Below are 27,231 nucleotides of genomic sequence, written 5' to 3' on the forward strand. Positions count from 1 at the left end.
ATGGAAACCCAAAGCAATAAACAGTCTTTGCTTCCCTCCCACTTGTTTAAATTCATGGCCTACAAGGCCTTTCCTTTTGAGGAGGGATGAGGGGGATGCAAGGGGGGGGGGGGGGGGGGGGGGGAATGGTGGGAACTAAAAATGAACTCTAAAGTGGGACAAGACTGCTGTCTGCTGGCACTTTTGGAAATTACCTCATAATAGTGACCATCTATGTGATGTTAGCATCACATAGAAGTACTCCTTCAAAATTAATACAGAAGAAGTGGTTTGAATGGTTTTACATGAAAGACACAATGTTGGAGAGAGTCTGCTAATGACAAAAAGGACCATAATGGAGCTGTAGACTGGTAAAGGAAACAGAATAATCTTAAAGGGATTTCAGTAGAATGGTTTTAGACCCTGAGTAAACACTGCTGACATCAGAGACAGAATTAGACCAAGGCAGGCAAATAATATCACACTATTAGTGTTATCATGTAGGCAGAGACAGACCAATAAAAAATGCTAAATGTATTTTTAAAATAACTCAGTCCAAACAAAGACAAATGTCTGCCATCATTCTTATAATTGGTGAGTTAAACATACAGGCAAGTTAAACACACAGGGCATCACCTGTCACCTGTCCAATATTTTACATGGCTTTCTGTAGTCTTCTCTTTTGGTCCTAAATGTTTCAACTTACTCTGACTTTCTCATTCACCTCCCCTGAGGACATAACAGATGTTAGGAGCTTAGCAGAACAGCACAAAAGAAAAAGAAATATTTTGCTTGGAGAGCTATCTATTTTCAAATAATTGTATGTATCCTATAGTAACTGACTGCTATTTATATCAAGACAGGATGGAGTGAAACCATTAGAATGCAACATGAATTGTAGGTATTCAGTAATGTTGCTAACTATGTCCTGACTATATACACAAGAAGATGAGGCCTGGATCAGCTAAGCATGTCCTAAACCTAAATTTGTTTGTTCATGCTCCTGTCTCTCCCTGTATAGCCTCAATGTCTGTTGGTATACACAGTTGCACTGGCACAGATCTTTCCCTCTTGGAAGCTACATCATACCTGGGCACACCTAAGGGGAAAAATGCAGTTTTGTTTCTTCATTTAATTACGTGTGTGAGAGAGAAAAAAAAAATAATAAAGTACCCTTCCACCTTAAAGTTCTCACCACCTTAAAACAATCTCCAACATGAAGGTGTGCTTGTACTCCTAGATGAAGCTTTTTTGTAGTCATAGATACCCAGGAGAAGATTATATTTCTGCTTCCTGGAACAGGGTAGTCAGAGTAGTAAAAACCTAAGAGCTCAAAATCATACTTCTTGCCCTTTCAGAGCAGCCAAAAAGTATTGCACAGACAGAAGAAGATATTCACAACCAGGCAAGACTACAAGTATAAACACCAGTCTGTAGTAAGCAAATCAATCTCAATGCAAAACAATTACAGTTGGTTTGCGTTCTTCTTATCATTCTGTGTTGGAAGAGTGAGAATGAAAGCACCATAAACACTACCATGAAGTTGCATGGTGAAAAATAACTGCATATAAAACCAGTTAATAAAATGGGAAGAAAAAAAAAAAAAAAAAAAAAGACTAATTTTTGTCTATAGGAAAAAAAAATTAAAGTTGGAAATATAGATTCTGGGATAATGGATACACTAAGAGGTGATCAGATTATCTCACAGACAAAGCAATGGCAGTGGAAGGAAGGGGCCTGTGGTTGCCACAACTTCTCATGGTGACTGGATGACAAAATGTGAGGGTGGAGACATGTGGGATTGTTTTTGTATGAGGTTGTATCGTTGTGGGGACAGGGGATCCACAATGATATATTCTCCAGGAGGTCTTTACAAAAACCCATATGTGCATAAACCTCAGGGGAGAGTGTATTTAGACAAATACAGAGCATTCTGAAGCACAATGGGCATGTTCTGTCTTGGTTTCTCCTGACAGACCCAGTATGCTGAGACTTACTTTTATCATCTGAGAACTGCAAGCCTAAGCCTATCCTGTCTAGAAGACAAGCCAGAAGATTCTGGGATGACTTTGAAATAATTTTCAACAAACCAGATTGATTGGAGATGCACCTAAAACTTATCAGAGTATGTGAAACACACAACTAATATTTTTTCTGATGCAATAATGCCCCCACCCTCCACCCCATGACCCCCTCCCAATTGTTCTTTGCTAACATGACCAAAGTGTTAGGAAAAAAATCTGAAAAGTAGCAGGTATCAGTCAAAGGCAATATATAAAATGGTGTTGGGGCTTTCTCTGGGCAAGTCTCCAGTGTCCACTAAGACATGCTTGTCAGGGCAATTTTCTTTTCTCAAATCCTCCATTCTTTCTCACTGCAGTTTTTCCTAATGGATGCAAAAGGGTTTGTCTGAGATTAGCCAACGGATTCTTCTGGACTGTACTTATGTAGATTACTTTTAACCTATCAGGAATTTTAATGGGATGTCTGGCCTGCCGCTGAAGGGAAACAAATGAGTTTGTTTTAATTCAATACCACAAAGCTGAAGCACCTATATGAAAACACATGACCATGACCACCACAAAACAATTTGATTATTAAGCTTCACAAGCTACAGAAATGAAGGCTTCCCTATGCTTAGAGTACTAGGCTGACAAAACAGAAGCTGTAGTTGTAGAGGAATTATATTTGTAGACTTTGACAGCCTCTGGTATTTTGAGTACCTCTGTATGGTTTCTATGTCTTCAAAATGAGAGCAGCAGGTGATATCAATGAGAGTAAATGGAGATTAGGCCGTGAAACAACTGGAGGTGAAATGTAGACAACAAAAATAAGTATCAATAAACTCTGAAAAGTGCTCTTATAAATGCTACAGATTATACAATAGAATTTCAAGCTGGTGATCTGCCATAGTCTTTCAGAGACTAAGGACATCTTTGGGTTTCCAGATACAGTAAACATTACCTAAGTTTCTGCTTACTAAACTCAACTGCAGCACATCCATTTTCTTAGCTTATAATACAACAGTTTGTCATTGTGACCAACACTAAGGTGATTTTTGGTTTTGGCACAAAAGTTACAGTGATGGGTAAGAAAATTTTGTTTTCTCTTTAAATAACTTTAAATCCCTTTAAAGTTTAAATCCCTTAAAACTTTAAAGTTCTTCTTTTCAGAGAATTTCAACTTTATCCTCCTTTTCATCATTAAGCTGGTGTTTTACTAATGTTCTAATATCCCTGTCTGCTTTGGAGACCAGATTAAGTTTGCTACTCTATTTAATTACATACATTTCACGTTGGAGAACAAAGGCATCTTCTGTGAATAAAGGACTGTCCATAAAAAAGATAGACGGGTTGAAAAATATGTGCATGTTATCACTGTATCTTCTTAATAAATTAGCATCTGCAAAAATCATTATTTTTGAAAGTATAGCTATGCCCCCATAATGCTAGTTCTCCTGCGTTTCCAGGTTATCCATAACAGTTGTCTAAGTTATGTTTACATTTAGGGCAGGTCTAGAAAACAAATGAAGAATCTACAAACGAATTACTTTGAGTCTTTTGAGGGTAAACTAAAACATGTTATCTCAGATGACTGGGAAAGACAAATAAGTATACTACTGTTTTTGGTTAACAAACAGAAGCAAAAATATTCAGCTTTATCATAAGCAATAATATCAGCTCTCTGCAGCTGTTTAATTTCTAGTTGTTCTAGAAAACTACTGTCCATAGCATAGCAAGTTTTTCTTCCACAGAGCACACTTATCAGGATTATAATAAAAATTACTCTTACAGTTTTTACTATTATTATTATTACTATTATTAAATAAAAATACTATTCCTATTACTATAATTACTATTTCAGAATAGATTCTGAAAGGCCACTGAAAATCACCAAAAGAGAATGTGTGGTTCATTTCGAATAAAAGTAACTCCTGTGGAATATTTCTATCTGGGCCACACTTCTGGATTTGGACTGTTTCCAAACCCAAGGGAAAGCAAGGCTGTTTCTGGGACTGATTAATGATGGTGATCTCTCCTTCTCATTATTATTCCTGGAATTAGAAGAACCTCACACTTTTATACCAGACCCTTCCTCACAGAGAAAAATGCTTTCAAGTGATAAATTTTAGTCTTCATAGGAAAAATGGAGGCTCTTCCTCAGACATGATCAGACATTAGAAAAAAAAATACAGTGCAAATCAGTGGTTCTGATGGAAATATTAAAAGTTTATTTTACAAGAGAGTAACATTCACTAGATTGAAAAAAAAAAAAAAAAAAAAAAAAGAGGAAATAAGGAACTGAGTCTGTTCAGCAGAAAATAATCAAAGAAAATTGCTCTGTCTGCATCTGAGAAATATTTTCTAACACTGCATGTGTCCTCTAAAGAAATGGTGAAAGCTGCAGCAACTGATTCACCTAAGGCTGAAGAAGAGAGCTCTGGAAGAGTTATTTCTTAGATTGGTTTCACTGGATCAGACACATAGGTGTATTTGCTGTTCCTTTACACATCTTTACACATCTTTTTTTTTTTTTTTTTTTTTTTTTTTTTTTTTTTTTTTTAGGGGACCATGAATTAATGAGCTCCTAGTTTCAGTATTTGCTAGTTCTGCATGAGGGAGGGTTAGTCCAGAGGTATGGCTCAGAGGACTAACAGTAGCAGAGAGGTTTTACTGCAGCTGCAAAATAGTGTGAATAATGAGAAACTGTTCTTTGGCACTGGGACAAAACTCACTGTCATAGGTAAGACAAAAATCAGATCTCTGTATTATGCATGTAATACTGTTTTAGGGGACAAGAACATTTTTAATTCACAGCAAAATAATGATCATGTTTCACTCATCTATGATGACAGAATTAATGATTTATTGGTTGTTTATTAGAAACAGAAGTTCTGATATAAAAGTGTAGGGTTTTCAGGCACCAATTTTAAGATTGTTTTGACTGTGAAATTCATGATGGGAGAAAGGGAAAAAAAAACACTGCTCCCATTGTTCAAGAAAACATTACAGAGTTTGAAAATGAAGGGTCCTTCTTTAGTCTGCAAGGTGTTTTTGTTTGTTTGTTTGTTTGTTTGTTTTTCAGTTCTTCTGCCCTGCTGTCTAACAACCAAAAGCAAAATTTCAGGGATACTGTCAAGTTCACAAGTATGCTTGTGGTGGCTCGGAATCAGGCAGGGAAGGTGCAGTCTTGCTGGTATTTTGCTTCCCTCCCCATAGATGGTAGGCAGGCTGCCTGAAATTGCACTGGGACACTGTTTCCTTTTAACATTCTTTTTCACTGTTAAAAAGGATATTTTAAAAAGCCTGAATTATCTTTCTATTACTTTTCTGACAAGAGTGCACTTTTCTCCACTATTCATTCTCTTCTTCCCTACATTCTTTCTCTGCCTTCTCCCCTCCAAGGAAAGGATTTAGCATGACCTGCTCTGTTAATACCATCTTCCTTTAACATCAAGGTGGTTCTGTTGAGCATTTTTGAATCACAGGACAAAACAACCTTATCACTCTGCCACTGCCAGCTCTAATAGCAAACTGTAGAAATACACATGGGCTTGATCCTTTAAACATTCCCATTTTGGGGAACTAAGTAGCAGACAAAAACAGGAAAAGGCCCCTTTGTGTTACTGGTGTAACACAAATGGTGTAATGGTGTACACCTGTGCTTTTTGACTGTACCAGTTATATTTAGAGTTGGCACTGTGTTCAGAGTTATATTTAAGCTCAATGTGAGGGACATTTGAAAATTTTCCTTGCATTAATTATACATAACATATACGCAGATGATTTTCAAATGGGAATAGAGGTGAAAAATAGCAAGATATTATTAAAATGATCTTGCTATTAGGGGAATGGGAGAACTGTGATACTTTTTCTCTTAGATAGATGAAGAATGTTTGACAGGGTATACATGTATTTATATACATAAATACAGTGATTAAGCATTGCACCAGTGATCTTCCGTGACCAATGTGGAAGATCAGAACAGAATGGGCTGTTGATATATATATTTTTCTAATTCTCTCTGCTCTTGCTTATGTCAGTCTCCTAATTCTTTATTCCATTTCAAGTATGCTCATCTCTGGCTTTTTTTTTTTTTTTTTAATTTCAATACTTTTTTTTTTTTCGTTTTTTTTTTTTTTTTTTTTTTTTCTGCCAGCCTTTTTCACTGCCTTCCTTTCTCTCTCTCTCTCTCTCTCTTTTTTTTTTTTTTTTTTTTTTTTTTCTTTTAGCATGTTGAATCTTTCTCACTATTCTTTTCTGTTCTCCTCATCTGTTTCAGTGTCTTCACTTTTAGCCACTGGGGCTATGAGACAATGAACTTATGCTAGAAAGAATTTTAAGGTTAAAAAAATAAATCATCAAGCCATGTACTAGAAGGAGCAGTAAAAGTGATCAGCCTTACTTTTGGAAGGAAAGCAGTGCCAAACTTGCTAGTGAGCTATGAATGTAACTATCTAGTTACCTCTTCTGAGGTCTGTATGAGCTCATGTTTTCACAGAAAGGCCTAAGGTTCTTTGTAGAGTAGGCACTGACAATCATGATTAAGGCTAGCGGTTGAAAGAAAACTCCAGGGCTTATGGGTCAAGATCTATGCAAGATAAATTTCTGTTTATTTATGTATGTCCACTCCAGAAAGGAGGGAATGATCAGGAAGAGCATCCACAATGTATTGTAGAATCATAGAATGGTTTGGATTGGAAAGGACCTTAAGGACCACCTAGTTCCAATCTCCCTGCCATGGGCAGGGACACCTCCCACTAGACCAGACTGCCCGGGGCCTAGCCCAACCTGATCTTGAACACCTCCAGGAATGGGGCATCCACAGTCTGCCTGGTCAACCTGTTCCAGTGCCTCAACACCCACAGAGTGAAGAATTTCACTCCTAACATCTAATCTAGATTTCCTCTCTATTAATTTAAAACCATTCTCCCTTGTCTTATCATTATCTGCCCAATCAAAAAGTTGCTCTCCATCTTTTTAATAAGCACACTTTAACTCTTGAAAAGCTGCAATGAGGTCACCCTGGAACCTTCTCTTCTCTGTGATGAACAACCCCAGCTCTCTCAGCCTTTCTTCATAGGAGAGGTGCTCCAGAGCTCTGATCATCCTCATGGCCCTCCCTGGACCTGCTCTAACAAGTAAACATCTTTTTGTGCTGGGGTCCCAGACCTGGACACAGTATTCCATGTGCGGCCTCACAAGGGCAGAGCAGAGGGGGACAATCACCTCCCTAGAACTGCTAGCCACATCTCAGTTAATTCTATCATATGGAATAAGTAAAAGTTTACTCTTTATCTCTATAGTTCTTTCTGACTTTCTGTTTCCATGTGCACTCTGCAGACCTGGCAGAATTATCAAGCTTGATAAAAGAAAGGAATTATAGTAAAACATATAACAAATATAAAAAGATATAAAAAAGTGGCTTTTAGAGTCACTGCCTAGTTTCTAAGTAGCATCTCATTGTTACTTTGTACATCCCTTCTGACTGCAGATATACATATAAGATATACACATATCTGCATATTTTATATGTATACATGTATATATATGTAAGATTAAATGTCTTAAACACTCTTGAGAATAAAAATATTAAACACTCTAGGACATGGAATATCTTTTGTTTTCTGAGTGTATAAATTCTCACTTTACTCTGAAAAGTGTAAGGTGAGGTTTTCTCATACCCAGGATAATCTAAATAATAAATAACATAAATATGATATTTCGTAGTCTTAAAAACGGATGGCAAGTAAAGATCTAGAGCTAAACTTGCCCCAGGCAGGCTCAGGTTACCTACCTAAAGTGTTATTCACTTCAGATAGTGAGAAAGATTATCTCTTTCTTTTCATGTCACACCTCAGCTGGGGCTCCAATTAGGGTATCACATGGAAATACAATTCTGAACACTGCAGTAACAGTCCTGTCTTACTACAATTTCAGGAATGTGCTGCAGTCAGCTAAAGATGCTTATGCCTTATAACACAGGCTTTTACCTGTTACTACAAATACAGGCCTTTTGGTTACTTTACTTTGTTCGCACAGCTTTTTATAAGCTTTCCTGTTCTTTTGACAGGGACTATGCCAGAAATACAATCAGTGCTCCATTTCTGTAGCCAGGCCTTTTATATTTCTGTGCAATGAGTGAATTTTTGCACTTTCTTGATGTCTTTCTGTCTAACAGATAATAATATCTCTAATAAGCATTCGTTAAAAAGCCAGATGCACCAGGAGTCACACAGCACAAATACGATGCACAATTACAAGACCTTCTTGGCTAAAAACAATAATGGAGACTCTGGGCTGTATTCCTTTCTGTTTCAGAGAAAAACGATGAAATCAAACCACCAGCTGTGGCCATCTTTTCCCCATCAAAGCAAGAGATCCAAGAGAAGAGCAAAGCCACACTGGTATGCCTGGCCTCTGGTTTCTACCCCGACAACCTCAATTTAGTCTGGAAGGTGAATGGTGCTGAGAGGACAGAAGGGGTGGGGACAGATGAGAATTCCACATCATATGGGAATACTTATTCACTGACCAGTCGACTGAGAATCTCATCCCAAGAATGGTTCAACCCTTTGAATCGTTTTGAGTGTGTTGCCAATTTTTTTAAGAATGGAACACAGGAATCAATACACAAATTCATCTATGGTGATGCCGGTAAGTAAAAAAATTAAAATAAAAAGAGTATAATCATCATCATGGTGTACAAACTAGAAATCACTTAAAGTGGGAAAAAGGCTATGGGTTACTTATTTCTATGTACAGTGGTGTGTTCATGGCACAAATTATATGTAAATGTGTACCTATTTCCATGTATCTCTTTATATTCCCAGCCCTGTGTATCTGTTATTATCATTATATATCTATGAATTTTCAAAGGTTTCTTCAGATTTTCTTAGTGTAAATATATAGTAAAATATTTATTATGATATAATATATACTATATTTATATTTTATACTATATATATTTACTGTACTAAATATATACTGATGTAAAATATATAGTATAGTAAAATAAATACTGTGAAATTAAACTGCTAAAATTTGTGTTATATTCACATTGAAGAGAAATGTAACTTTCAATTCATTTTTGTCTTTCAGGATGTGCACTTACTGAAGGTATGTGTGTCTTCTCACAAGCAAGTAAATATCTGCATTTATTTCAATTCTGGTTTTACTGATGTTACGTACAAGGGAAATGAGATATATATATATTTTTTTTTTCCCAATAAAATAATAACTTATATTTCTACAGCTAAGCAGCATGAACGTCAGATTTAAGAAAAAAAAAAAAAAAAGACTCAGGAATGTCTGGACCTGCATGTTGTATGTAGCTATTTTTTTAGCTCTTCTTTATGTTTACATTTTGAAATGGTGCAAGAAACAGTGGAACTTTACTGTACTGTCTTCTGCTTTTTTATCTTCTCCAGTCCTCAATGCTGCTTTCTATTGGGAAGCTGCTTGCTTACCTTTTTTTCTAGAAGAAAAATAATCCCTGAAAGAACAGAAATCATAGTTAGCAAAGTGATTATGACCTCAAAATTATAACACCAGAATTCTTAATATTTCTTATTATTGAATTCAGAATGTTTCTTATTAAAAGTCACATATTTCCTTCAAACTGTGAAGACATTCATATAAATAACTATGATTATTTCCTCTATGTATTCGTAATTACATATTCTTGGTTTTGACCAACTTCTTTACTGCTTCAAGTATCTGAAGGGTGAAATGAAATCAGGCTGGTTTCTCAACACTACCACTGTACCTTGAGAGTGAAAAAGATGTAAGAATGAAAGGCTAGATTTCAGGTTATTCTGGACTAAGTAAAACTTTGCTTATATATCAGCATTTACAAGGCTACTGAAAATAATGAGTGAAAAAAAAAATAAAAAATATATATATATATCTTGTGATTCAGCTTAATTTCAGTTCCTAAGGGTGATTAACAAGACCACCCTAGTTTTTCAATGTGTGGTAACACAATGGTTAAATGTTCCCAATTAAGACATAGTCTTTTAGAATAAAGCCAATCTATGTCTTTTCTAGGGTCATTTTCTTCTTTGGTTCTTTGAATAACAATGTTCTATCCGCTCCTGTGCTATCACAGGTGTTAACATAGCTATTTATTTGGCTCTAGTTCCTTTGCTTTGCTTAGGTAAAGATTTCAAGAATTCTTATTTGATTAAAGCTACATTAGATCAGTCTCTCCTGATGATGATAATTCAATACAACAATGATATTTGGTTTGCAGAGTCCTACATACTGCATGGAAATTCTCTGAAGCTCACTTACCTTATTCTCTGTGGGAAAGCCTTCCTGTACGCTATTTTGGTGTGCACTCTGATGTTGACAGCCAAGGTAAGCTTGTGTATCACTTCCAGGGTGATTTTGTTCACTAGTACAAGCATAAGACAAAACCTGCTTTCAGGCATGGGGTGTTCTCCATATGCTCTGCAGAGCTATGTCCTGCCTTGTTTGAAAAATCACAAGTGCTGAATTTTCTATTACTGTTCTTCCACATCTCAAACAAAATCAGTGCTAACACAGCAATTCCTTCTATAAATATTCTTTAAACACATGGAAAAAGAAGAACAATTATGTACAACTTACCCAGAAAGTAAAAAAAGGAAATATCATATATATCATACTTTTCTATAAGCACTGAAAAGAGACACATGTCTGCAGTAAAAGTAATAAACAGGGGTTTGAGGAGATATGTGCAATGAATGGGATAAATCTGAAGAAGTGGGAGAAGTTTAAATAGCTAGTAACTGCCATGAAATACTTTTTATCCATGAGCTTCTCATACATCTAGCAGATAATTACAGTAAGAGTAGTGGAAGTCTCAGCATCTGTTCCTTTAGAAACAGGACGGGGAGGTATGTTTGAAAAGGGACCTGACAGAGCTGAGAGTATGAACAGAACCTCAATTATTTTCAAGGCATTTTTGTCTCCTTTTTGAAGGCTGCTTGAGGAAGTAGGTTTGTACTTTACTGGGTCACAATGATCTGTGAAAATTCGTGTGTAAAACTATTAGGTCAGGATGTAAGAAAATATTATGTACAGGTTAAGATACTTTCTTGCTACAAAGAGAGGATGAAAACATAGAGCTACAACATGCTCATTTTTGTTAATATTCTCAGGAAACACAACAGTTTAGACACTGATATATCAGGTCTACTGTTTACTAGATTGTTGTATTTTTGGCTTTTGCTTGTTTGTTTATTCTGTTTTGTTTCCATTTAGGCTGGTGGCACACTGTATACAGAATGAATGAACAACCCTCTCCATTGCATCATCAGGACCAAAGCAAATTCTATTTTTTACTGTATAAAGGATCCAAGCTTCTGTCTAAGATCTTCTTTGTTTCTTGTGTTTCTCTGTTCCCTCCTGTTCTTTCTAATTTGTTGTAATCACTGGTGGGTTTTCCATGGACATCCAAAAAAATCTCTGTCATAGCTTTAAAACTAACACCTTGTTGCTTAGAGAGTTGCATCAAGTTGCATCAGCTCCTTGAATTGGAAATAAAGTTTTATCTTCGTTCCATTTGAGAAGCTTGAATTTTATTTTATTTTATTTTATTTTATTTTATTTTATTTTATTTTATTTTATTTTATTTTTTATTTATTTTTTGTAGCAATAGTCTACTACACCACAAGTTCCAGTGACCTGTTGTGTTGTGAGGAACTCACATTAAAAAAACATTCACAAACAGTCCTGAGAGAAACTATTTCTTATGAAAATATTAGAAGGCTCATCCACTGCTGATACTGTATACCAGCAACTGGAGTGGACTCCAAGCTTCAGAAGCTTGCACAGTGCAGTCCAGTGACTGTGAGAGGGGTTACCAAACAGACTGCATGTCTAAGTCAAGTTGCTGGGAGATGCATAGTACATATGTGTAGGTCCCAGTGTGTGTGCAGGTGTGTGGGGTAACTGGAAGTCAGTATCTGTGAACGGGAGGGTCTGTACCAGGGAGTGGAGTGGGACTGCAGGCCTCAGGGGCTCAAATGTCCAGCTACGAGCATGTGAGAATGTGAGGAGCTCAAGGATCCAGGCCAGCTCCTAGACAAACAGAATGTCTAAGGCCAGCTACTAGAGGGATCCATACTGTATATCCCTCCTGATCAGACCTTTATCCTGATCTGCTAGAGGGGCACAGAATGAGGCTAGAACAGCCCTTTTTCTGTTGGATTCAGTAACCCCAACTAAAATAATTGGAACTTATCATTCCCTCCTAGAGCATTCTCTCCTTCATCTTGGGGCACCTAGGACATCATCAACCCATGCACAGCATTGGTTAGATGACCAGTGGTACATTTTGTGTTAACAGTCTTGCTATGCTTCATCCCTACTTTGTCAACAGTTTTTGTGCTACAGCAGTTCATAAATTGAGAAGATGGATCCAACCTCAGTCTAAATGAAGAAAAGAAAAATGGGGGTTTAGGTAGAAGGGGTATTCCTGTGATTTGACAGTCATAAATTTACTGGGGGCCAAGGAAGAAAAAAATAGTAAGTTTTTTGTAATTTTTTGGTATTGCCTACAATACCACACGATGCCAGCTGTGAAGTATGGAAGCATTCTCACACCAACACAGATCCCACATTCAGACCATTATTTTGATGTTTTTATTATGAAATGAAACCCTCACTGCTGATACATAAGGGACTAACTTCTGCTTCTAACATCATAGAAGCCAAAGTCTAACCAGGTGATAAAAACTGAGTTTCTCTTTCCCTTATATTACAGAAGATAAGTTAAGGGTAAATGCAAGAAAATTAACTTCATAAACTTACCTGGGCAAAAGAGAGTTTACATTTATTTCAGGGCAGGAAAACAAGAAAATTCCAAATGTGTATTTAACTCCTGCATAAAGTTAAACACTCACAGTACATGCATAAACGGTACTCCATCTCCTGTGTCTACTCCAACCAATGCTGGCCACTGTTGCTCAATCACCACTATATACCAGGTTCAGGTTACACAGAGCTCATACAGTGGCCCAGGACTTCATTAAATTTACTTAGGTCAAACAATAGCTACCTTAAATACCAGCAGCTTGTTTCCCTTTCAGTACCACTGAATAAAGCCTGACTCTGTATTCTTAAAACCATACCACATATAGTTCTGTACATTGGTGAGATTCCACCCTTAGTCTTCCATTCTCCAGTCTAAACAGTCACAGGTCCCTCAGCCTTAGCAGTTTCTTAATCATGTTAGTGGCCCTTCGCTGGACTCTCTTCAATATTTCCACATCTTTCTTGTATAATGGAACCCAGAAATGGGCACAGCAGTTCAGATGTGGCCTCACCAGAGCTATGTAGAGGGAAAGATCACTTCTTTCAACTTATTAGCAACACTCCTAGGGCAGCCCAGGACACAATTAGCTTTCTTTAGACTGGGCCAATGGGCTGAGGTCAACTGCATGAAGTTCAACAAGGCCAAGTGCCAGGTCCTGCACCTGGGGCACAACAACCCCAAGCAGAGCTACAGGCTGGGAGATGAGTGGTTGGAAAGCTGCCAGGCAGAGAAGGACCTGGGAGTGTTGGTTGATAGTCGGCTGAATATGAGCCAGCAGTGTGCTCAGGTGGCCAAGAAGGCCAACGGTGTCCTGGCTTGTATAAGAAGCAGTGTGACCAGCAGGACTAGGGAAGCGATTGTCCCCCTGTACTTGGCTCTGGTGAGGCTGCACCTCGAGTGCTGTGTTCAGTTTTGGGCCCCTCGCTACCAGAAGGACATCGAGGTGCTCGAAAGAGTCCAAAGAAGGGCAATGAAGCTGGTGAGAGTTCTGGAGAAAAAGTCTTACAAGGAGCAGCTGAGGGAGCTGGGATTGTTCAGCCTGGAGAAGAGAAGGCTCAGGGGTGACCTTATCACACTGTACAGGTACCTTAAAGGAGGGTGTAGTGAGGTGGGGATTGGTCTATTCTCTCACGTGCCTGGTGACAGGATGAAGGGGAATGGGTTAAAGTTGTGCCAGGGGTGATTTAGGTTGGATATGAGGACGAACTTGACTGAAAGGGTTGTTAGGCATTGGAATGGGCTGCCCAGGGAGGTGGTTCAGTCACCATCCCTGGAGGTCTTTAAAAGACATTTAGATGTTGAGCTTAGTGATATGGTTTAGTGGAGGACTTGTTAGTGTTAGGTCAGAGGTTGGACTAGATGATCTTGGAGGTCTCTTCCAACCTAGATGATTCTGTGATTCTTTGCCATAAGGACACATTACTGCTTCATGGTTTCATGGTGCATGGCCTCTTGGTGTTGGTCTGTCCAAGAGACAGGACCAAAGACATGACTGGAGACAAGCTACAGTGTGCATATGAGAGGTCCATCTAGAAAACAAGCTACCAACAATGAAGGTCCAAGGTCCACTCAGGAGGACGGATACAGGTACACCGAAAACATAGCTTAGGCAAGAATTGAAGGCCCAGGTCCAAGCTCAAATGCAGATCCTGGGCTCATGGATCCAGGTGAGGGTGATCAGGTACGTTATGGCTATTAGCACACTCAGGCCTTGACAGAAAGTATCAAAGTGAAACCTGCCTGAAAGTACCACTCAGACAAAATGAGGCTTTGACTACATTTGCCTGGTTCTCATTCATTACATGATTCTATGAGGTACAGAGAAATAAAACACAGATCACTGTGATGGGGGAGAGTTCCAGACTGCATCCTCCAAAACTGTTAAAAGGTTTTCATCTTTGTTTTATACATGTATACGTGGTGGGAAGCTAGAAGGTGATCGCAACAGGTAACAATTGTTAATGGGCTTCAAATAGGGATAAAGTCAAAGAGGTCAGTCTGGTGTGACATGACTAGGAAGGCAAATGCTGACTTGTGCCAGCCATCTAAGGCAAAGAACAGTAAATAGTTGAGACAAACTTCCAGGCAAAAACATTAATGATGTCCAACACTGTAGAAGACAACTTGAGGTGAACATTGTAAGCCTGGTGATCAGCCTGGACTCAGACTCACTGACCAGTTGGAGTGAGTGTTATGTTTATCCACATCCAGGGTGCTGGCCACAGCTTTTATGGAGGGCTTGATTGATGTATTTTGCGTATTCTGTGTCTGTGTGTGTGTGCCAGAAATCTTAGAATAAAAACTGCTATCCACCCATTATACCCAGCCTAATATATTAGAAAATGTATTTTAGATACTATGGCACTTGGTGGTGGTGTTTTGTCTTTGTAACTATCTTTCCCCTAAATTATACTATAACAACAAGTTTGCACTCGTCTTTTTTACTGCACCTGTGCTGTTTACCTTCCTAATAGCGTTTAGCATCTCTGTGGTGTGCTCATACCCATGTTTGTGTCTTTCTAGTTCTCAGCCTATCACAGCCATCTCCCCTTCCTGTTTGTCATCAGATATATACAGGACTGGGCTGATGTGTGGTAATGTATTGGAGGAGACAAATAGCATAGTACAGCTCTGCACACAGAGGGAGAGAAGCGCTTTATTCTCCCCAGATATCTTTGCAATATGATCACACAGTCAAGACCATCCATTTTCTATAGTTCAATCAGTGTAAGCACAGACTTTGGCATTTTCTCAATTTGCCCTTGGTCACTGAGGGTGGAGCATCAGAATGAGAATCAGTCATTGTAGGAACACCAGTAGGAGAATGATGCATTCCTTTGGTAGGCCTTTACAGAAACCCTCCCTAAGAAGGGATACACTCAGAAACTCTCAAGTACACTCAGCAAGAACAGGTAGACAAAACATAATGAATTCTCTCCTCTTGATACGCAGAAGTCACCCACATATTTTTATTTTTTATTTTTATCTTGTAATGAAATCCTGGCAATGTTCCTGTTTTTCTTCGTGTGGGAGGGTTTGCAGTCTAGATGTCATTGAGGACTTTGTAAGTAGAAAAAAACATTTTGCTCAGTCCATCAATGATCTGTAGATATTTCCAACATGACAGGACAGTCTCAAACGAGACATCCTCTGTACAAAAATCAGTAAGTTTGTGGTCATTAGTAAATGGCCACATGGGAACCATACTGCTTAATGCAATGTCTTTCTGCTCTCCAATGAGGTCCTGGAAGATTCTGTCAGGCTGGGGCTTAAGGAAAAATGAATACAATATTATCATGAGGAAAAACAAACAAACAAACAAAAACTAATTTTGACAGGCTTATGAGCATTGCTCATGCTGGGAAGGAGTACCAAATCAGGCAAGTGACTCCTAGGAAGGAGGCCACAAGAAGGCCTACATCTACCTCCCAATCCCATGTCATTCTTTTGACAACATATCCAGCAGAATACTTCTTCAGATGTTGTCCAGTCTAGTTTTCAGTTTCCAACAAAACAGCATTTATACCACTTCTTTTGGGGAAGCAGATTCTGTGGCCTACTTGTTAGCTCTATTAGCATTCTTGCACGTTCTCCTGCTAGCCTCAGCCTCTGTCTCCTCTCTGGATTTTTCACGTGGTGTAGTCATATTACTCTGTCCCCTTTTTGTTATGGGGAGGGGCATATTTTGAGAGAGCCTCTGTAGTACCGTGATACATATTCGGTTGAGTTTGGTCCTGGGACCCACATAACAGTACTAGGTAAGGAGAAGAAGCCTGTACTTTTAACAAATCCATGACAGTGGAGTTTTTTTGTAAGAGAAAATTGAAGAGTTGTATGAAGATTGGGCAGGAGGGAAGACAGGCAAACTAAGCACAGAATGGGCAGATGGGTGAGTTCCAGAAACTCGAGCCTTCATTAGCACAACTTAGTGTTGGCAGAAAGAAGATAGATTCACTGTTGCTGCTTTTGTTTCCAAAAGTTTTCTCAGACTGAATTCTGAAACTGAGAAGTAGAATACAGAGATGAGAAGAGTTACTTCCTACAGAGGCTGGGTTCACTAGATACAGCATCTCCTGAAGTAATATTCAACCTGTTTCAACACATTTTTCAGAAAAGTATAGTATTTTTCTAACACAAATGACAGCATAATAGTCCCTTCAGTGTCTGGTCTCACAAAAGTTATGGTATATCCTGATATCATATAGGTTTTATGTGCAGTTGATAGTTTGTAGTGGCACTTTTTAGTGGCACTTCAAAATACTGTGCAATCTCAACAACTGCATTTTGGAAAGGGTACCCAGCTGACAGTGCTTGGTAAGTTTCTTTTGTTCCTTTATTTGTTACTCTAGGATATTAATTCATTACAGAATAAAATGCTGGAACAACCAATAAAAAGTGATAAAGGTTTGATTATCTTGGCAAAAGGCAGTTGAGAGTAATTGCTAAATCTTTGTCTACTGACATGAAGGAGAAAAAGAAGTTTGCATTACTAAGCATATTTGTAAACTAAATGTTTATGTGGATCTGGTGTGAGATCATATAGGTTAATGTAGGACAATACTATAAATGATTTTTCAATTTTCCTGGAGTACCTGAACTGAAAAGTGCTGGAGATAAGAGCATTTTAGGGAAGTAACTTCTACATGCCTTCATTAGTCTTATGGTCTTCACTTGATATTTATTCTTCATGAACGCAGAGATATGGTGTTAGTTTAGTGGAACCTTTCAACATGACCAACACAACTATTTTGACATTTTTGCATTCCTGTTAAAAACAAATGCAGCCAAATCAGTAAGTGGCAAAGCTTTAGAACATATTCCATTGTATTTTCCTGTGTTATGGGTGTGAAGGAGGAGCTTTCTTACATTTCTTTTATCTGTAATCTAAGCAAATGTTCAAACAACTGCTAATAAAAAAATGTGCTGATTTCTAGCCAAAGTAGATGCAGGATTCTAGCATGGTAGATACAGGAACAGAACAATAGCTAGATGAGAAATGACACCCTTTCAGGAGAGAGATGGTAGCTGCTGTTTCTATCATTGTGTTCTTACTCTGGAGTTTGGTGATTGCACCAGGCTTGTTGTGGTAGGTAAGAAAAGTGAATTGATTTGGTGAATAGATTAAAAGTCCTGTCAGTTAGTACATTTGTTGTTCTTGGTACTTGAAAAGGATTTGATGACAGATTTTAGTGTAACCTGGCATATATTTTTTAATGTCATTATCAGAAAAGTTGTATACATATATATTGGTACTACTGAAAAGATAGGCTTAGAGCCCATGAAATGGGCTTGCCACTTACTTCATCTGTTGAAAACTCTTTGAAACAGGAGAAAATATCATATTGAACAGAGGTTTGTTTAGTACTCTGATTACAGATGTCACTTATGTAGTCTCGTGATAGTTCCAATCAAAAGGAACTGTTTTGTGTGAAACTGCTTTTTACAAAAAATGCCTTTATGAGTGTCAAATTCACAAGGCACGAACAAAAAAAGGCCTTTCTATTATCACTTATTATCACTGACTAACCAATGTAATGTGCCTCAATAATTCACATAAAGTCTTAGCATTTATTTCTCCACCAAGAAAGGAATTCTGAGTTGATTTCTCTTTCACACTGACTCAGATGATAAAGAATAACAATCATAGCCATTTGGACTTCTACCTTCAAGTTTTTAGCAATAATTATTAGCAAAAATAATTTGCTTACACACAGCCATTGCAATTTAGAGCAGGGTCCAGGCAGATTGTTGCAAGTAAGAAAATGTTGTTTAGAATGTGTGTTTAAAATAAAAGACAGGAAAGCTAGAACTGCTACTTATAAGAATTTTGTCTTTCAGTTTTTCTGTTTGTTTGTTTAAATCATAATTTTCTATTTTAAATAAGTATGTATAAGTTATTCTGTGTACCAGTGAGAGTGGTGATCAATCTTATACCTACATTTGCTAGCTCATAACTAATTTTTGCCACATTTGCAATGATAATTGTAAAAGGTGTTCCTAGGATTTTTTTTTTTTTCCTTGAGAGAGTGAAAGAAATATAATAATAATAATAATAATAATAATAATTTAAAAATATGGAATAAAAACAAAGAGAAACGCAGGCAGGAACGTATGAGGGGGGAAGCCCTTAGGAGAAAGTAGAAGATTAAGAGAATTTACTGGACTTTTTTGATTCTTGAAGTAAAACTCATTAACTGGAGATAAATTGCAGATAAAGACACTAAAACTCTGTTCAGGAATTGAAAGATAGATTGAGGGACAAACCAGAGCTCTATTAATATAATTTATGAGGAGGAGGAGGGTTGATGAAGTACTTAAAGACCAGGACAAACATTAATTGTGAGATAGGAGAAAACAGGTCTTGTAGTTTAAGCACCTGATAACAGAAAAGATAACCTTATAACAGAGAAGGGAAGGGAAGGGAAGGGAAGGGAAGGGAAGGGAAGGGAAGGGAAGGGAAGGGAAGGGAAGGGAAGGGAAGGGAAGGGAAGGGAAGGGAAGGGAAGGGAAGGGAAGGGAAGGGAAGGGAAGGGAAGGGAAGGGAAGGGAAGGGAAGGGAAGGGAAGGGAAGGGAAGGGAAGGGAAGGGAAGGGAAAAGAAAAAAGAAAAGAAAAGAAAAGAAAAGAAAAGAAAAGAAAAGAAAAGAAAAGAAAAGAAAAGAAAAGAAAAGAAAAGAAAAGAAAAGAAAAGAAAAGAAAAGAAAAGAAAAGAAAAGAAAAGAAAAGAAAAGAAAAGAAAAGAAAAGAAAAGAAAAGAAAAGAAAAGTTCTTGGTTATTGTTTGGGGCAGTTAAAGTCAGGGGTTTTATAAATTCCTTGTCTAAAGGCAAGTCTTTGTAGGTTCATAAGGAAAATAGTGACTAACTCCAGCACAGCTTAAATGTTTTTGTTTTTGTTTTTGTTTTTGTTTTTTTCTTTTTTCTTTTTTCTTTTTGTTAGGCTTGAAATAAAGGGAAGTAAAGTTAGTAAGTGACTGCAAGGGAAGAATGGACAGGATTTTCGCCATGGTCCTAGTATTTTAATGCTGTAGACTTTACTTTCAGAAGTAGCATAATGTATCTCCAGTGGCTTTTATAACAGTTCCAGTGGTGGCTTTTCTGAGAATGAAGGACTAGGAAATAGAGAACTGTGACAATAAGGAGGAGGAAGGCAGGGCAAGCTCCTCAGACATTTTCATGTAAAGGTCAGCAGCAATACCATATTCTGAAGAAGGAACATGGCTCACTGTTCTAGGTAAGAAAAGAAGTGTACCGGAAGGGCTTGAATCAGGAGGGTCTCACTAGGAAGGCTGCAAAGATGTTTCAGGAAAGACAGGTCAAGAAAGAGGGAAATAGTAGGTATTGTGAAGAAGAAGGGGACAAATTAAACAATTCATTATTATTATTAAATTTGCCCGGGGAATTGGATGTGTTGATATTATACAGTCAGATTAATAAACCTAGCAAGAAAACTAGCAAGCAAGCAAGATTAATGGAAGAAATTGGAGTCAGAAGGAAAAGACAATCAAAGAAGAGACCTCAAGTCAAATAAGACTGACTTGTAAGTATGTGTATTCTGGAAGAACATATACTACCTTTGAAATGCAGAAGTCCCAAAGACTATTCAGGGTTCAATGAGTCTACGGGTTGTCTTCTACTAGAAATGAACTATATTCCTGACCAAGTTTTTTTTCCACAGAATTAGGATACCTGTAGAATGAACCAATCCTTATGATTTCTTCTTATCCCTACAGTCTATCTCCCATTGTCATATTCAAATAGAATGTCTGTCCATGAAAGAAAAGGATGGAAGAATTGGGAGGGATGTACATATATTCATAAGGAACTGGCAAAAGACATGGAAGCTGGAGGGAAAATGAAAATGTATCCAAAAGAAGGATGGATTTTTCATTATGCTTCATAATTCCTAAAAAGTGTGAGGATATACTGATGTCATAGTACAAGAGAAGAGTAGACAATAAATTGTTTTATTAATGGTTTATTAACGACAGAGAAATGAGCTATGATTTAGACAATATGCTATGATATAACTACCATATAGATAATTGATACACCTTCTTTTCAGTTAACCTTTGGCTACTACTGTGGGAAAAAAAAATCATATCTGAACCTTTAACACATTTATCACTGGACAGCAGTGCAAGACAGGAGTGAGTAGTTTTGATATTAGACTGTGAGACTGTGTTTTATCAATAACCAGTATTTTGGAGAAGGAACAAAAATAACAGTTCTGGGTAAGTGGGAGTCCTAAGTGACTTATTTTGTACAAGGAACAAGATTCTAGGAGTGTAATGGAGAAAGACGAAATTCAGTTGATTCAGATGAAGGATCCTCTTTTCAGAATGTCTCATTATTGATGCTTTATAGTTACTGTAGACTAGAATGAAATATACCATTCCATTTTTATGAAAGCACAGCAGAATGGAATATAAAAATAATTCCATCTCTGACTGGAGCATATTAAGATGAATATAAGGACATCTGGTGAACGTGACTGTATTTATCAAGCCTACGAAAAAATATCCTGACCAACATATTGCTTACACACAGACTTACAGAGTGGATATGGTGGAGCTTTGTATGAGTGAGTAGAGGAGAGATTTGGGGGTGGCCATTTTGGATCAAAAATAAGATAGTGTGTTATCAAAGACAGAGAGTACATTTTGGAGGAGGAATACACTTTAAAGTTCTGTGTAATAAAGAAAGAAAGAAATATACCAAACACTAGATAATTCCTTTATGATTCTAAAATAAAAAGAAAATGTATTTTTGATGGGAACTAAAACAGTAAAATCTGGTGATCTTCAGTGGGATTCTTTAGGAAAAGATAGAGAGAAAGGAGACAGGCAACACAACAGATTTAAGAATAGAGGGGAATGGTGGTGCATGAAAGTGCGTGAGTGAATGAATATACCCTTCTCCAGCTCTGGTGAAAATACATTGCTGGAGAAAAACAGCTCAAAGTTGCAGATAGATTGCTAACATCTATGACTTTCCTAATTGACAGCATTTATAATTTCGGAAGGTAGGACCAGTTCAGGGGAAAGAGAAGTGACCTACACATCCACCTACATGAAACGTGGGAAAATGCATTTCCTCAAATTAAGTGCTGACCCTGACCTATACCAATGGATCCAGAAAAAAAAAAAAAAAAAAAAAGAGTTGCTAGTTTAATTCAATGACTGATAAAGCTTCCACTAATTTCACTAGAATCAAGATTCCACCCTCCCTTTGTTAGTTTTATTCTGGCTTCTGACACACCAATTAGTGTTGCGGAAGTTATTTTTACCATGATATTTCTGGTTGTCTACCTGCTGTCTGGCTATTCAGATTTCAGAAGGATTCCTAGCAGAGAGATGAGGAAAGAGAAAAAGAGGAGAAGGAAATAGTCAAATGAGTCTGAGAGAGAACATCGGCAAAAACTGTAAATGTTAATGAGGGAGATAAATCTGTAGTGTCATCCATGAGAGCATAAGAAAAGACAAAAGGGAAGAGTTCGAATTAAAGAGTTAATTAATAACACTCAAGTATTTATATTGTCAGACAAAGACAAGTAAACTTTTGGTAAAAAGAATTCTTGTCTAGCATTTAGACATGTCTGTTTTTTTCTGAACTCCATTCATTTCCACATTGCCATGGATTTATGCAAGAAAAAATGAGTGACGTTTATAGAAAAGATGGAACTGACAAGTTCTGTGATAATGGCATGAGAAACACAGTTGAAGTCCCATTTGCTTTTTTGCATACTATAATGAACTTGCACTTTGCACTATTTTTGGCACTAAGGATATAATACACGCGTTTCTTATCAGGCAGAGTGGAAGTTGTATCATTGGTGCAGAATCAAGCCTTCAAAATTTAAATCCATGTTTTCCTCAACAGACAGAAAGCAGGAATTTATTACTGCTTTATGTCCTCATGGTTTGGATATAAGCAACATTTTGTGGCAGAAATTAAACTGTCTGGCTTGGGTAAGAAAACATAGCCTGCTATTTCTTTGCTAAGAAAGAAAACGTTGTCATTCCTGATTTTTTGGGGAAAATTTGTAGGTTAAAAAAAATAGAAGATTATAGGTCTGGGGAATTCAGTTTGTTTTCTTTTTCTTTTTAAAACTGTAAGACAAAGAGAAAGAGGACTTGAGGTGAAATAAGCCAAGATATTTCAGAAAAGTCTTGACTCAGAGAGTGAGGAAACAAGCATACACAGAGACATAAAGACCCAACAGAAGGTGAATGCAGAGGACCACTTTGACCCCTGCTCATTGTCTAACTTAGCACAGAGAATTAAAGGAGGAGGAGGAGGAGTATTCAATTAGCATTTAATGTTTAGTATTTTAGCTATTTGGTCAAGAATAAGAAAAAATATTTTGTACTTGCTCTGCACATTTACACTTAAAATCCTCATACCAGATCCTGTTCAAATATCCTATTAACTTTGACTCAAGTGGCATATATAGCATGACATATGTAGTACATACTATCCTGGAAAGACACTTATAAGCTAATGTATGCATACTTGTCTTTTAGCCCAAAGATCATGGTCCTGCATACTCAGTGCTTTAAGTCAAAATGAATTGTGAATTCACTATACAGCTTCCCATACACAGATTTCTACAAACAAACAAACAAAACAAAACAAAACCAACTAATCAAACAAACAAAATCAACAAAAAACACCCATACTTTGATATCTGCATGTGTGATGGTAAAGTCATTGATGGAGGCTCTGGGCTGTATTCCTTTCTGTTTCAGAGAAAAACGATGAAATCAAACCACCAGCTGTGGCCATCTTTTCCCCATCAAAGCAAGAGATCCAAGAGAAGAGCAAAGCCACACTGGTATGCCTGGCCTCTGGTTTCTACCCCGACAACCTCAATTTAGTCTGGAAGGTGAATGGTGCTGAGAGGACAGAAGGGGTGGGGACAGATGAGAATTCCACATCATATGGGAATACTTATTCACTGACCAGTCGACTGAGAATCTCATCCCAAGAATGGTTCAACCCTTTGAATCGTTTTGAGTGTGTTGCCAATTTTTTTAAGAATGGAACACAGGAATCAATACACAAGTTCATCTATGGTGATGCTGGTGAGTAAGACTTATGTGGGTGTGGGTGTCATCCTCTGTAGGCTCCTTTCTCTAGGGCAAGTAGTCATCACTGCAAGCATGTTTCTTGGCAGTTCTAGTACACTTAACTCAGATCTGTCAGTACCCAGAAAACTGAAACCAGTCAAAGGAATCCATTCAATTCCGTTTTATTTCAAACTGGCTAAAAACTATATCATTCTCATTTTTACATCAACCCTCCATTATACAAATAATTGCACAAACACAGGAAAAGGTGAGCTGATACACATCACTGCTCAAATAATAACTCCTATTCCTTTCCTTCTGCTTTTAGGCTGTATTATCTTCAAAGGTAAGCTAAATCACTGTTTTTTTCTTCTCTTGACAAAGCATCTGTTACTTTGTGCAAACACTTATGTGTGCAATGAGAGATGTGTCCTGTGTAAAAGTGTCTCAGTGTGTCCTGTGATTGTTTTTTCTGTCAGGCATGGCAGTTTATGCCTGTGTACATAGATGCAAGTATGTGTGGACATATACATTAATGTTCTACTGTATATGTGTGAACATCCAACTTCTGTCTGTTCTCATCAAACATTCCATGAGACTGGCTGCTAAAACTCAGCATTTTGGCATAAAAATATCTCTCACTGCGGCACAGCTGCTCATAGTGTAAAGCTGGATGCTGATTTTCTAGTGAGAAGTCAGAACACTTGGTAGGTCACTGACAGCAAAGACATTCTGCAGCATGTTGTCTCCTTAAATACAATGCAGAATTAGAATAAATTATATTCCCATCTGAAAGACTCCAAATAAAATTTCATTTGATGCTTCCAAATTCTGATTTTTCAGATCAGCTCCTAATCAGTCCCACCACTGTGAATGTGAGAAATCTAATAAAATTAATGATTAAGATTATATTTAAGCTAAGGGCAGCCGAGTTATAACTTGTGCAAATGAGTGTTGTACAAGTTTTCTTAATCAGCAGGTTGAAAAGTAATGTCCTTGCCCAGGAAAATTTTGTAAAAAAGAATGTTTTCTCTGTTGGTTTTTATTTTATTCTTTTCCCCCTACTTTTCAGAAAACTATCAAAGAAGTGCTACAGCTGGGAAGTTTTTGTACATCATGCTCATTTTGAAGAGCATTTTGTATGGGATATTTGTAATGGGGATGATGCTTAGGTCCAAGGTAAGGAACAGAGTTTTTTTTACTCTGTACGCATTTGTCTTAATTCATTCTACAGGAGACCCATCTGGGCAAAATGAAGTCATACAGTTGATATTTATACAAACCCACCTCTCTTAAATTATATTGTGTGTTTCATCATTTTCAAGAGAAAAAAATAGTGAGGATAGAAGGAAGATCTCCAGACAAAAAGAGGGAAAGGTGACAGGGAGGTAGGCAATGAATTCAATATTACCAAAATCTATAGTGTCTTTAAATAAAAGAATAAAGAACAATTAAAGTGTGAAACAATACAGAGAAAAGTAAGATAGACAAAGAAAAGCAAAGGAGGAAAACAAACAAACAAAAACCTACCACTCCAAGAAAAAATGGAAGAGAATTTAATCTATGGGGGAACGGGAAGGGGAAAAAGTAATGGTTCTTTAAAGCCATGTTTGTAGGCACCATTGATTTGTCGTTGAAAACTTTCTCCTTCCTTCCTTCCTTCCTTCCTTCCTTCCTTCCTTCCTTCCTTCCTTCCTTCCTTCCTTCCTTCCTTCCTTCCTTCCTTCCTTCCTTCCTTCCTTCCTTCCTTCCTTCCTTCCTTCCTTCCTTCCTTCCTTTCTTCCTTCCTTCCTTCTACCCATTATCTCTTCCCTCCTCCTTCCCTGTTCCTTTCTTCCTATCAACTTTATTACTTAAACACAAATAATCACTTTACATCTAGATACATAATGTATTCTAAATCCTTTTGTTGTTGTAAACAAAACCATCTAGTTCTTTTATCCATTGCAAGAATTTAAATATTTGTAGACTGAACTGTGGAAAACTTGATTATTCCCATTCTTCCTTTCTCACTCAGAGAAACAATTTATGTAAGAAACATTGCTTGGACTTCAGTAATTTCAGTGGCACATCCTTAATCTCTTGCTCTTTTCCTTCTTTATGCAGTAAATATTCTAGATGTGCTTTGCCCTGAAGAGGAAGATGGACATATGATGCAAGCTTCATATCTTTGAACACAAGTCCTCATTTGCTTCAGGAACCAGCCTTCTATACTAACAAAGGCAGGAGAACAGCGATTTGGCAACATAATTCTATTATTGCTTGTTTTCAAAATTATCTTTTTATAAAAGTCTATCTTTAATAAACTTCTCTGTAATTTCCTTTATAAGCTATAGGATGACACAACTGTTTGATTTCTACTGTTCTCAAAGAACTGAATGGATACAATTAGCTCTAGGGAGAATATACAAGTGAACAAAGACGACCTCTACTTATTGGAGTAATGTGGTACTCCAGATCATGTTCTTATGGTATATTTAAATTACATAGGGCATAAAAGGAAGTCTCCATATCTCAGGGAGGAAGGAAGGAAGGAAGGAAGGAAGGAAGGAAGGAAGGAAGGAAGGAAGGAAGGAAGGAAGGAAGGAAGGAAGGAAGGAAGGAAGGAAGGAAGGAAAGGGAGTAAGGAAGGAGAGGGAGGGAGGGAGAGAGAGAGGGAGGGAGGGAGGAAGGGAAAAGAGGGAGAGGGAGAGGGAGAGGGAGAGGGAGAGGGAGAGGGAGAGGGAGAGGGAGAGGGAGAGGGAGAGGGAGAGGGAGAGGGAGAGGGAGAGGGAGAGGGAGAGGGGAGCGAGTTAGAATGGGGACAGAGGAAGAGAGAGGGAGAGAGGAGAGTGAGGGAGAGGAGAGAGTGGGGGGAGAGGGGAGGAAGGGTTTGCAGGGCAAGAGAGAAAGCACAATCCCAGACATTACTACAGATTGGGGGATGAATGGATTGAGAGCAGACTTGTGTGGAAGTACTTTGGGGTGTTGGCTGATAAAAAACTCAACATGACACAGAGATGTGTACTTGCAGCCAAGAAAGTCAACTGTATCCTGGGCTGCATCAAAAGAAGTGTAGCTAGCAGGTCAAGAAATGATTCTCCCTCTCTACTCTGCTCTTGTGATACTCCACCTAGAGTACTACATTCCGGTCTGAGGTCCCCAACGTGGATCTGTTGGAGTCCAGAGGAGGGCCATGAAGAAGATCAGAGGGCTGGAGCACCTCTCCTATGAAGACAGGAGAGATCTGGAGTTGTCCAGTCTAGAAAGAGAAGACTCCGGGGAGATCTTATAGCAGCCTTCCAGTAACTAAGGGTGCCACAAGAAAACCGAAGAGGGATTTTTTTATAAGGAACTGTAGTGATAGGAAGGTGGTAATGGTTTTAAACTGAAAAGAGGG

General features: G+C 37.8%; 1 protein-coding gene across 1 annotated transcript in view; it reads left to right on the forward strand.

The window, feature by feature from the left end:
* Window positions 1–27,031, forward strand: part of LOC116490542 (M1-specific T cell receptor beta chain-like) — a 101,250-nt gene extending 74,219 nt beyond the window's left edge. Inside the window, exons 4-9 of the mRNA XM_032189858.1 lie at window positions 881–887; window positions 4,683–4,722; window positions 8,301–8,636; window positions 24,181–24,198; window positions 24,925–25,031; window positions 26,969–27,031. Coding sequence (XP_032045749.1) covers window positions 881–887; window positions 4,683–4,722; window positions 8,301–8,636; window positions 24,181–24,198; window positions 24,925–25,031; window positions 26,969–27,031 — 571 coding nt within the window. The remainder of the gene's footprint in view (window positions 1–880; window positions 888–4,682; window positions 4,723–8,300; window positions 8,637–24,180; window positions 24,199–24,924; window positions 25,032–26,968) is intronic.
* Window positions 27,032–27,231: the final 200 nt, after the last annotated feature.

The sequence above is a fragment of the Aythya fuligula genome, chromosome 1 (genome assembly GCF_009819795.1).
Source record: "Aythya fuligula isolate bAytFul2 chromosome 1, bAytFul2.pri, whole genome shotgun sequence".
NCBI classification, from domain to species: Eukaryota; Metazoa; Chordata; class Aves; order Anseriformes; family Anatidae; genus Aythya; species Aythya fuligula.